This window comes from Mirounga leonina, unplaced genomic scaffold (assembly GCF_011800145.1).
Source record: "Mirounga leonina isolate KUSES-001 unplaced genomic scaffold, KU_Mleo_1.0 Mir_174, whole genome shotgun sequence".
Classification (NCBI taxonomy): Eukaryota; Metazoa; Chordata; class Mammalia; order Carnivora; family Phocidae; genus Mirounga; species Mirounga leonina.
The window spans coordinates 38814307-38825354 of record NW_023270451.1 but is presented as its reverse complement, the minus strand read 5'-3'; the positions used below and the strand labels follow the sequence as shown (position 1 = coordinate 38825354).

The window sequence follows — 11048 nt, the reverse complement described above, 5'->3', positions numbered from 1 at the left end:
CATTCACCAATTCTACAAATGTTTATAAATACAGTCATTGGGGATATAAGATTAATGAGACAGAGTTTCTGCCTATAATCTACTTGGGGAGACAGGCATTTAAATAATAATAAATCAACTCAAAAGTGGCAGTACAGAAAAACAGAGTGTTCAACTTGCCCTAGACAGGAGCAGGAGCAAGTCAAAGGAGATTACATTTTGGAGGAGATACTTGACTGGCTCTTAAAAAAGAAAAGGGTGGGGTGCCTGGGTGGCTCAGTTGTTAAGCGTCTGCCTTCGGCTCAGGTCATGGTCCCAGGCTCCTGGGATTGAGCCCCGCATCGGGCTCCCTGCTCAGCAGGAAGCCTGCTTCTCCCTCTCCCACTCCCCCTGCTTGTGTTCCCTCTCTCGCTGTGTCTCTCTCTGCCAAATAAATAAATAAAATCTTAAAAAAAAAGAGAGAGAAGGGCATGGGAAAGCATGTCTGGCAGAGGTAACAGCAGAGATGAGAGATAATATGATACTTTCAAGGACCATGTAGGTTGTGCAATGGATCGTTAATCTTTTATCTTAAAGGCAATGGGGAGTCCTTGGAGGGTTTTATTTTGTTTTAAAATCTACCTTTATTGTTTTTCTTTTGATAAGTCATATGTGCACATTATGAAGAGCAATTGACACACCACAGAGATATATGCATGGAAACTGAAGATTTCCAGTAATTCCTTCCCTGTCTCCTGAAATGATTATTACTACAAAGAGTTTGGAGTATATTTCTCTATTTTTCTTTCTCTCTATGCACATAGTAACAAATAGATGGTGATTATTATTATAATAGGAGAGGAATCTCTTATGTGTGCTTTTTATATATCTTTTAATGATTTAGTACTGAAGTTTTGCAGCAGGATATTAAGTTTGGAGGGTAAACTGGAGGGGCCAAGGCTGAAGAAAAGGAGTCAATCTCTACCTCAATAGATAAAGTTGAGTTTCTGTACCTGTAAACACTCATCAAGGCCTGCTAAGTTCCATGCTCTCTATGAAGTTTTTTCTGATCATCTCAGCTCACAGTGTTAGTTCTCCCCTCCTAAAATTCATTTGCCTTCCCATCATATGTTGTGTATAACTTTATTATGGAGCTTAGCACATTCACATTGCATTGGAATCATCTATTTACTTTTGTCTTTTCCACTCAAACATGAAATTCGTAAGGACAATCTTCTATCTCTAGTTCCTAGCATACAGTAACACTCAATGTATGTTTGATGAAGGCAAATGACTTTGGTTTTATTCAGCTCAACTGACAGAAATGTATCCTTACTATGTATCAGGCATTTGGATAAAAAGATTAGAAACAGTTTCCTTACCTGTAAAATGTATATGTAGATGTGTATATATATATATATTAGTTCTCATTTTACAGATATAGCAGTCACTGGTTATTATCATGAAGATGAGCCACGTACAGGAATAGCCATAAAGCCAGGGGAAATTTCAGGTGCCACTGGGCACCTTCCGAGTTTGACAGAAAATGTTATAATGTATCTTGGGGATAATCCAGGAAAACCTTCAGGGACAAGGCCTCAGAAATCTCTTACAGCCTTAGAAATCAAGAAGTCCTAGCTAGGATCAAAAGCTCAAATAACAACAGTGGTCAGGCAGTTAGTGAATCAAAAGTTGGGAATGCTGGTTACACATTAGAATCACCTGGGAAACTTCAATGGCAACCCAATGGCCAGGTCCTACCCGTAAGTAATCAGAATTTCTAGGAGTATGTCCCCAGCCCTCGTATGTCTTTAAATCTCCTCAGATGAGTGTAACGTGAAGCCAGGGGTGAGAACTTCTAAAGCAATGAGGACAAATCGGCGAACAGGTGTGTCATTTCCCACTTACTCCTGTTGATTGTTGCAATGGGATCCATCAGCTTCTTTGTAAAAGTACAGATTTCGAAGTGTAATTTCCCAAACTTTAAAATGTTGGCAAGTAATTTATAATGTTAAAACAAAACAAATAAGAAAAACAACCGAACACCGCGGGAGTCAAAGAAAATGATAGGAGCCCTACTGGGCACTAGTTCGTAATCTCCCTTGTAGTTCAGCCTTCGCTTGAAGAAACCAACTGATACTGAGGGAGGTTAAGTAACTTGTCCAAGACTACAGAGCAAGTCAGTTTAAGAGTTAGGACTAGAAGACGGAATTTAATGTTCCTCCTGTGTCAGGCGAGGAACACTTGGAGGTGCACTTTAAAAAACGGGTAAGACTGTGGGAGGAGAAAGGGCGTTTCAGGCTGAAGAAAGCTCAAGCGCACTGCCTTCAGTATCCCGCAGTGATCAAAAACGGGATTCCTAAAACGTAAGGAAAGATGAGACTCTGAGCAGGGGGAGCCTGACACGCACGCGCCGTCCGCAGGTGGCGCCGTAGAGGGGAGAGGCAGGTCAGGACTGGCGGTGAATTACGACCTCTGCTGGCGACGCTCACGACTCCTGCCGTAAATGCCGTGTTCGGCGCGTGCGCATCTCCTTTCTTTTTCGGATTCCCTACGCTGCAGCTGGTATTGAGAGTCCTCGCTAAGCCGCCGGGGCCGTCGCCATGGTGAAGCTGAGCAAAGAGGCCAAGCAGAGGTTGCAGCAGCTTTTTAAGGGCGGCCAGTTTGCTATCCGCTGGGGCTTTATTCCACTCGTGATTTACCTGGGTCAGTAGGAGAAGAACCTGGGAGGAGCCGGGAGGGAAGGGTGTGCGGAGGCCTTGTCTCCATTTTTGGCTTTCTAGGCGGGAGAGCGAGACCCGACCACGCGGTGCATGTCCTTTCGTGTAGTCTAGTCAGTGGGGTCGGTCTAACCTGAGTTCGAGTTCTTGGTCTCTGCTGTTACTTGTGGTCTTTAACAAGTCACGTAATCCCTCCCATTCTGTTTTTCCATCTGTAAAATGGAGGTGACCTGCCTTTGAGAATTGTTGGGAGAGTTAGATGACCTGATGTATTTGAAAGCGACTCATTCACTCTGTCACTAGGTGGGTTTTCGGGGATATTTGTCCTCACCTCTTCAGGTGGTCCTAAGTGGAAAGAGGCCTGTAGGCCTCGTGAGTATGCCATTGCCTTGAAGTATGATTATGACATTAGTTGTTGGATTTCTCTGCTTCTCAGCTGTACAATGAAGGGTTTGGATGATTTTTGTTATAGATCCCATTTTATAGGTGAGGACATCGAGTCACAGAGAAATTTCGTTCCTTGCTGAGGGCTACACAGCTGTTAAGTGGGGAGCTTTGAATTCAAGTAATGGGACATCAAGGCCCATACTCCGAAGCACTATGCCATGCCCTACCGCAAAGATTTTAAGTGCTCAGGCAAATATTTTCACGTAAGGCTGCACATTGGGACTTTATCCTATTTCTTGCTTTGAGTAGTTTTTTTCTTTTAAAATTTTTTTTAAATTGAAGCATAGTTGACACAATGTTAGTTTCAGGTGTACAGAGGAAAGGAAAAAGCCCCAGCTCTGTCAGTTGGGCATAAAGCTTGGAATTTTCTAAAACTCAATTTCACACTTTTAAAACCCTTTGGTTTTAACAAGGTGGTGCTTCCTATTTATTTTAGGTGTCATGCATCGTTCAAGATAAAGTACAGTCACTCTTAGTCTTGACAGAGCCTTTGATTTGGCTGGATGTTTTCCAGGTCGCTGTGGCTCCGATTTCCCCACGAAATGCAAGCCAGTTGGTAATCTGGGGTTACTTCAGTATAAGGACTTAGAAAGATCTTTTTTCTATCTATGTCAAATGTTTTTTTTTAAAAAGCATTATTCTCCTAGATCTTAGCAACTTTGTGTAGGTGTCCAGGATTAGAACACGTAATTATGATAGCCTGCTCTTACAGGCTGTGTTGCCCCTTCTGCCTCTCCCCTCCTCAAGCTTTCACATCATGGTAGAAGGGCCCAATTTAGCTAGTCAAACCCTAGATCTAGCTCTCTTTTTAGCCAAGAAAGATATGGAGACTTTGATCCTTCCCCTTCTTTATGCCTCCTTTTTCCATTGTGTGTGGGGGAAGGGGGGAGGTCCTTTTTTTAACCTACTCTTGCCTTCTTGGTCCCTCTGGTTTTTTTGCTGCTCTATAATTCTTTACATCTACCTTTCCCTCCTTCTCCCTTTTTGTGATTCCTTTTCTACAGCCAGAAAGCAGAAAGGTGTAGCTGGTTGCTACATTCTGTGTATCAAGGGCTTTGGTTTGAAGAGAATGTTCCCCCCCCGCCCCTTAGAGTTTATTTTTCTTTTTGTGCACACCCGCTGTATTCTCTTTCTTAGGAATACCATTATGGTGATTTTCCACCCTAGCTTCCAACTCGGGTTGAGAGTAATGTTAGAGCTAGCTTTTTAGTACTTCTTCCTTGTTAATAATTGTCTATTTCTTTTCACGTTCTAGAAATTTAATTTTGTGTCTAACCTACTTCCCAGGTAGTTTTTTTTTCTTCTCCACCTCAGCTCTCACAAAAACCTACAACCGGATTGAATTTCTTGTATAATTTAGGTTCATACATAATGTTTAGGGCTTCAGGGAGTATGTGGGAATATAGTGGTACAAAGTAGAACAGATGGTGACATGATAAAAAATCTGTTTGGACATTGATTAACACAAGATTTTACTGAATCACCTCTTGGAAGACCATTCTCCATGGTGTCTTGAATTTCTGCGAATCTTGTGAGCAAAGATTCTGACCACCCTTTGTTCCATATTATCTTCTTAAGGATGTTTGTGGAGTGAACAGCTTTGGAAAATAGTATTTCCTTTTAGAGGAAAGGGGAGACTGCTCACTGCCCATTAAAAAAGACTGGTTCTCTAAACTCAGGGTTCATCTAAAAATGATGACATTCTGACTGTAGTTAACTGCTGGGAGTAATAAACTCTCCTTTGTTTCTGACTCAGGATCTTGTGTCTTCTACCAGCATCTGTGAAACTGGCAGCCTACTTTGTTGTCTTGAAAATGGAGTAAAATTTCCTACCCCCACAGTTCTTGATGCTAACTAATTTTAATCAATCAGCAAATTAGCATATATGTTATCCAGTTAGTTAATAAATATATTTTAAATGGTAAAAGGCTTATTTAATCATACTTGTAATAAAAGTGTTGACTTAATTAGGTTGTTAAACAATAACTTGTTTTTTTTCCACTCTTTTTTTCTTCCAATCTTTGATTGCTTTATACAAAGAGGTTTGTAGGGGATAAAATAAGATATCCTTAATTGTTTTTTAAAAATGTAGTTTTTAAAAAAATCTTTTTGCTCTTTGTAGTCTTTTATCCAGTATGATTTAGTAGTTGTGTCATCTTTTTTTCTGGGTAATAACTAAGAGTGAAAGTACATGCTAAGGGCTATAGTTCTAATTGTGTATATAATAAGAATAAGGTTATTTGTCCTCCCTGCTGATGAATCCTGGATTCATACTAATCTCATACTCTAGTTAAAATTCAAGACTGATCTTAGCACACAGGTAAATTTAGATGGTGCTAGTAGATGATTTTAGCTACCCTAGGTTGATTTGAAAAGAAAAGAAAGTCTTGATAAATGTTTTGTCTGCTAGGGTTTTAATTACTGTTAATTCTCTTTCTCCTTCCCCTTCTCCCCCAGGGTTCAAGAGGGGTGCAGATCCTGGAATGCCTGAACCAACTGTTTTGAGGTATTGCTCTTACAAATAAATATTTCAGGGCAAATGTTCATCTATTAGTGCTGAATCCCTGGGAAGCAGAAGAGTCCTAGTGGTAGGCATTGTAATGGAATTGTACTAGTCAGTATGGTTTTGGGCTGTTGGAAACTGCAGCAGTTTGCAGACCAGTCTAGCTTGTGTTATCAGGTAATTGCTTTCTCTCCCCTTCCTAATTTGCATTTACTGTACCGTGTTAATCATAATGAAACATATTTACAAGAAAAACAACAAATTTATCATCCTACCACTTTGAAAGGTGAGTGGACTCTTTTTAATTACCCATATTTGTTTTATCTTCATTCAGATAAATAGAGCCTTTTAGATCATTTTAACAAGAACATGTAGGATTTTGTTTTCTTCACTAAAATTACAGTTGATATCCCATATATTTTTAACTTGTTGATTACTTAGGTTTTTCAGTAGTTTACATAACAGTATAGTGAACATTTTTAGATGGATTTTGTAGGTTTTGATTTATTTCCTTACGATAAATTCTCATGGGAGTAATAAGTCAAAGTGTATGAACATTTATGACCCTGAAAGTGCATTGTCAAATTTCTTTCTCAGAAGCAGTCTTGCCAGTGTTAGATAAGTACTTCTGAAAACTTCACACACACACACACACACACACACACACACTCTCACACTCACACTCGTACACACTATACATATTCATATACTCGCAAGTGTACGTATATATGTATACTTGTGAAAGCTGTATGTGTACTTGTGTGCATATACATATATATAAAGGCTGAATCTGAACAGGTAAGTTTGCTCTTTAGGAAGTGCTGATACTTGTGGCATGATGACGACCAGGACTTGCACAGGTTCTATGTGATTTCATCTTGATCCTCTGTCTTACAGACCTTTCTTGTGGATTGCCCTAATAGACTTTGCACTGGCTATTCTAGGTTTTCTGTTTCTTCAAATCCTAACTCTGAGCCACTTTTTTCCTAGAATGGGCAGAAAGTAATAGTAGTATCTATAACAGTTATCTGCGATGGGTTAGCCACTGTTTTAGGTGCTTTATATACAGTATCTCTAATTGTTACTTCAGTACTTCCGAGCAGGTCACGAAGTCGGTAGAATGGTGGAATATATCTGTCTCCAAAGCCTACACTCTTTCCAGTGGTCATGTGGGCTCCCCCAGATAATCTTACCTCTTTTCTTAGCACAGTGCCATCTAATAGGAATTTCCTTCACCCCCTCTGCCTTACTGGCCTCTCCTTTCTGAGAGGAAGGGGTTTTTCTTCTCATAAGTTTCCACTGTATGTGCCCTCAATTTGTCTATTTTTAAGTAGTATCTACACCCAATCTGGGCTTGAGCTTACAACCCCAAGATCAAGAGTCGCACACTACTGACTGAGCCAGCCACGTTGTCCCCCAATTTGTCCATTTCTGAAGTTACTTTTTTTTCCCTGATCAAGTTCTTCAGTAAGTGGTCTTCACTCACTGCTTCTTTCTTTACTTTCCTCTCCCTTTAACCATTTATGATGCGGCTTCTTAAAACTGCTTTCAGAGATGTCTAGTAAGTTCCTTTTTTCTTAGCCTCTCCCTTTTGAATTGTAAAATGGGGACTTGAGGTAATGTATCTGCTATTTACTAGCTGATTGACCTCAGAGCAGTTATTTTCATAGGGAAATCTTTAGAAAACATCAGAGAAGGGACTACCTGGTCAAGCAATGTGAACATTTTCCAAGTACTGGAAATTATCATCAAATACCTTTTCCCAAAAGGCCATTAGCCTTTCTAGAGTGAAGTGTTTCTTTTATAAGTTGGGTATAATATCTACTTCATAAAGTTTTTATGAGGATTGGGTAAGAGTATCGTATATTAAGTATAATGAGTACTTGGCAAGTAATATGTGAGCAGTAAACTGTCAATAGTAATTTTTAATCTCTGTGTCATCTTCACCTCACTTTTTTTTTTTTTTTAAGATTTTATTTATTTATTTGACAGAGACACAGCAAGAGAGGGAACACAAGCAGGGGGAGTGGGAGAGGGAGAAGCAGGCTCTCCGTGGAGCAGGGAGCCCGATGTGGGGCTCGATCCCAGGACCCTGAGATCATGACCTGAGCCGAAGGCAGATGCTTAACGACTGAGCCACCCAGGTGTCCTTCACCTCACTTCTTTCTCCTGTGAGAACTTGCTCCAGCTACAAGCTACTGCATGCTAATCCCAGAACAAACTGTATATTTTCGTGTCTTTGTCCCAGTGCTCGTGCTCCCTTAGCCTGGAATGCTCTTTCCCTTGTTCCCACTTGATGAAAACCTATGTCTAGAAAAGCCCAATCTCAAATGTCATCCCTTCCTTAAATCTTTTCCCCCTTCTCCTAGCTGAAACCTCTCTAGTTTTTGTGTTCCCATAATACTCATTTGTGTGCATCATTCTCTGCCTTATATTGTGCTTGTTGCTTATTTACATTACGTTGTATCCTGTAAGCACCTAAGGTAGCTGCCAACAAGAGTTGAATTAATTAAATGACTCTCTGACTTTTTTGGACAGGAATTAATACAGCACTGCATCTTGTGGTAGGACTTTTAGACTGGATCTGCAAGGTGGGAAATAGCATTTTTTGTGCCCCAGGTGATCCAGGATCCAGAGGTGGGAATAGAATGTGCCCTTCTATTGTACTTCTTTTTGGCTTCAGTTATCCCAAGAGTTGACCCTTCAACTTTGCAGTCTGGATGGAGCAGCCACCCCCTGCTTTTTCATTTCTTCACAATATGTCTTCTTAGTGCTGCTCTCCTCTCTGGTGCTCGTTCATTCTTTTCTGTCATTAGGAGCATCTTCTGGTTTCCTTCCAGGGGTATTTGCAATTTAGGGAAGAATAATACTTATCTAAATATAGTTCATGATTTACTGGTCTGCTTCCCTTGCTAAGTTGTTGGGTTCCTGGGGATTAGGACCATATTGGTCTTAGTGTCCTCTTTCACCCAGATAGTGCATTATCCGTGGTCAGCAAATGTTGGTTGATATCAGTCCATATACAAAATGCAGTACTTGAATGAACATGGAGCAGTAATTAGTAAAACATTATTTAGGCAAAATACATGAACACTGATGGGGCGCATGGGTGGCTCAGTCGTTAAGTGTCTGCCTTCGGTTCAGGTCATGATTCCAGAGTCCTGGGATCGAGCCCCGCATCGGGCTCCCTGCTCCACGGGAAGCCTGCTTCTCCCTCTCCCACTCCCCCTGCTTGTGTTCCCTCTCTCGCTGTGTCTCTCTCAGTCAAATAAATAAAATCTTAAAAAAATATATATATATGAATACTGAGGTTAACTAAGAGAATACTTGTTCATATTGTCTGTGTAAAGCCAAGGAAGATCTTCTTTTCTCTTTATTTTGGATGCTCATTACCACTGAGGAGACCTTAATAGATGAGTAGTTCATTTTTATATCTTAACTCTATGCAAAAATACTTGGCATTTAATGGGAAATTTTAAAACACTTTTGAAAATTGGAAATGGATGCTGGGCTTTTTCCCAGGCAAAGACAAGTACTTTTAAAAAAAAAATTCAGAGAATGTTCAAGTTACCATTTGGTAATGCAGTTTTATTTTATGTGACATATTACTAGAAACCACATTTTTAATCAGCAAGACTTAGAAATAAAATACCTCTTGTCTTCCTCCAGAATCCTGTTGCTCAGTCAGGAAATGGTTTAGGAATTTGGGCTAGTTAGTGGCTGGGAATGTTTGAGGTAAGAGTTGAGGCTGAAATGAAGACTAATAATTGCTCCTGGGATGTGTGTGTTGTAATGGTTAAGAGCACCTGGGTCAGGGGCCGCCTGGGTGTCTCAGTCAGTTCAGCATCCGACTCCTGATCTCATCTCAGGGTCATGAGTTCAAGCCCCACACTGGGCTCCACACTGGGCGTGGACCCTACTTAAAAAAAAGAGGAGGGGCACCTGGGTCATATCACTCTGCCACTTAAGATGGGTAACCATCTCAAAGCCTTGGTTTCTTCCATGTATTTAAAATAAAAGTCATAATTGGGAGTTGGGAAGTTTCTACACGGTACTGACCCATAGAAAGCATTCAATAAACATTATTTTCAGCTTTACTATGTGGTATCTAATAATGATATGGTTTTATATTGTGGGTTCATCAGTCCTTCATGTTAATGAAAATCATTAATTTATCTTTTGACAGACCTCAACTTATATTTCCCTTTTTGTTTACAGTAGGGAAACACACTCAAAAGTAACAAACCTGTATTTCTTTAAATGTATATATCTTAAATTTTTTGCTCAATGAGATTGATCCTTGTCTTATAGTATCTCTGAATTTGATGAGTAAACACAAACGTAAATGTATAAAATCTTCCAGTTCTTAAACTATGTTTAAGTTTTTACTTTGGGGTTTAATTTATTTCTCCTCTTCACAAACATTTTAGCTTACTTTGGGGATAAAGGTCATCTGGATTTGGAAGCAATCAATGGACAGGAACAACATGGAAGGTGTGCGCTCTGGCTGGGATAAGAGATGGGACGTCGTTCAGACATTCACCAGTTGAATGGCACAGGGCTCTTCTCAGATGAATCTGTGGCAGAGTGGAACCTCTCCTGACTTATTTATCATAGACTGTACCAAAATAAATGTTTTTAACAGTGTTATGTCTTGAGTCCTTTTTGAATCAAACATAATGGGCTATTAGGTAAAAATTTAGTCTTTTGTACTTTTTCAAAGCAGTGAATCTATATATATGCCTAGATGCTACCTTAAAAAATAGAACTTTCAAGTTAATTCTTGGCCATTCACTTAACAAGTGGATTCCACTTCCTTTTGCATTGAATTAATAACTCCCTCTGGGATTTTCTAAGGTAGTAAAAGTAGAGAGTTCTCAGTTTGTGGTGAACTGGCCCTTTCTGCATATCATTGGAGTAAAGTTGTCACTGAAAGAAATGGGTTCTGTGGCTCTGTTGGTAGGGGATGGGGATGGCTTTGGGGAGTTGTGTGCCTGATTTGTCAGTTAAATTAGTCTAAGATTTCCCTTATTGGTGTTTGGAATTTAGAGCTGTCTGGGCAAGAGCCCATGGATAGTTACATAGAATAGTAGCACTTTCTACTAAAACAATTAATGGGAGTTAGTTTTCAGTATCAGATCCTGGTTTCCCGGGACCTCTGCATGTATTTGCGTGCTTCATGGACCAAGCCGGCCAGGTGCCCCTCTCTACCTGTATTTGAATCCTATTTTAACTTAGCTTTTTCTGTAACTAACAAAATAGCTCTATTTACTTAGAGAATTGTAATTAATGGAGGAAAGTTAAAGGAAGCCTGAAATAAGATATGATTTGGGAGGAGCCCATTGGCTTGAATGTTTTAAACATACAGTGTTTAAGTAGAGGATAATCATGAATGTAATCTCAGGTGACTAGAGCTGTCA

The 11048-nt window shown here is 39.9% G+C and overlaps 1 protein-coding gene across 1 annotated transcript; it reads left to right on the top strand.

Annotated features, from left to right (window-relative positions):
- Nucleotides 1-2476: 2476 nt before the first annotated feature.
- Nucleotides 2477-10278, top strand: TOMM7 (translocase of outer mitochondrial membrane 7). Its single transcript, XM_035020724.1, has 3 exons — nt 2477-2664; nt 5583-5631; nt 10059-10278. Exons 1-3 carry the CDS (start codon nt 2562-2564, stop codon nt 10072-10074), a joined length of 168 nt encoding a protein of 55 aa, XP_034876615.1. The 5' UTR covers nt 2477-2561; the 3' UTR covers nt 10075-10278.
- The last annotated feature ends 770 nt before the right edge of the window (nt 10279-11048 follow it).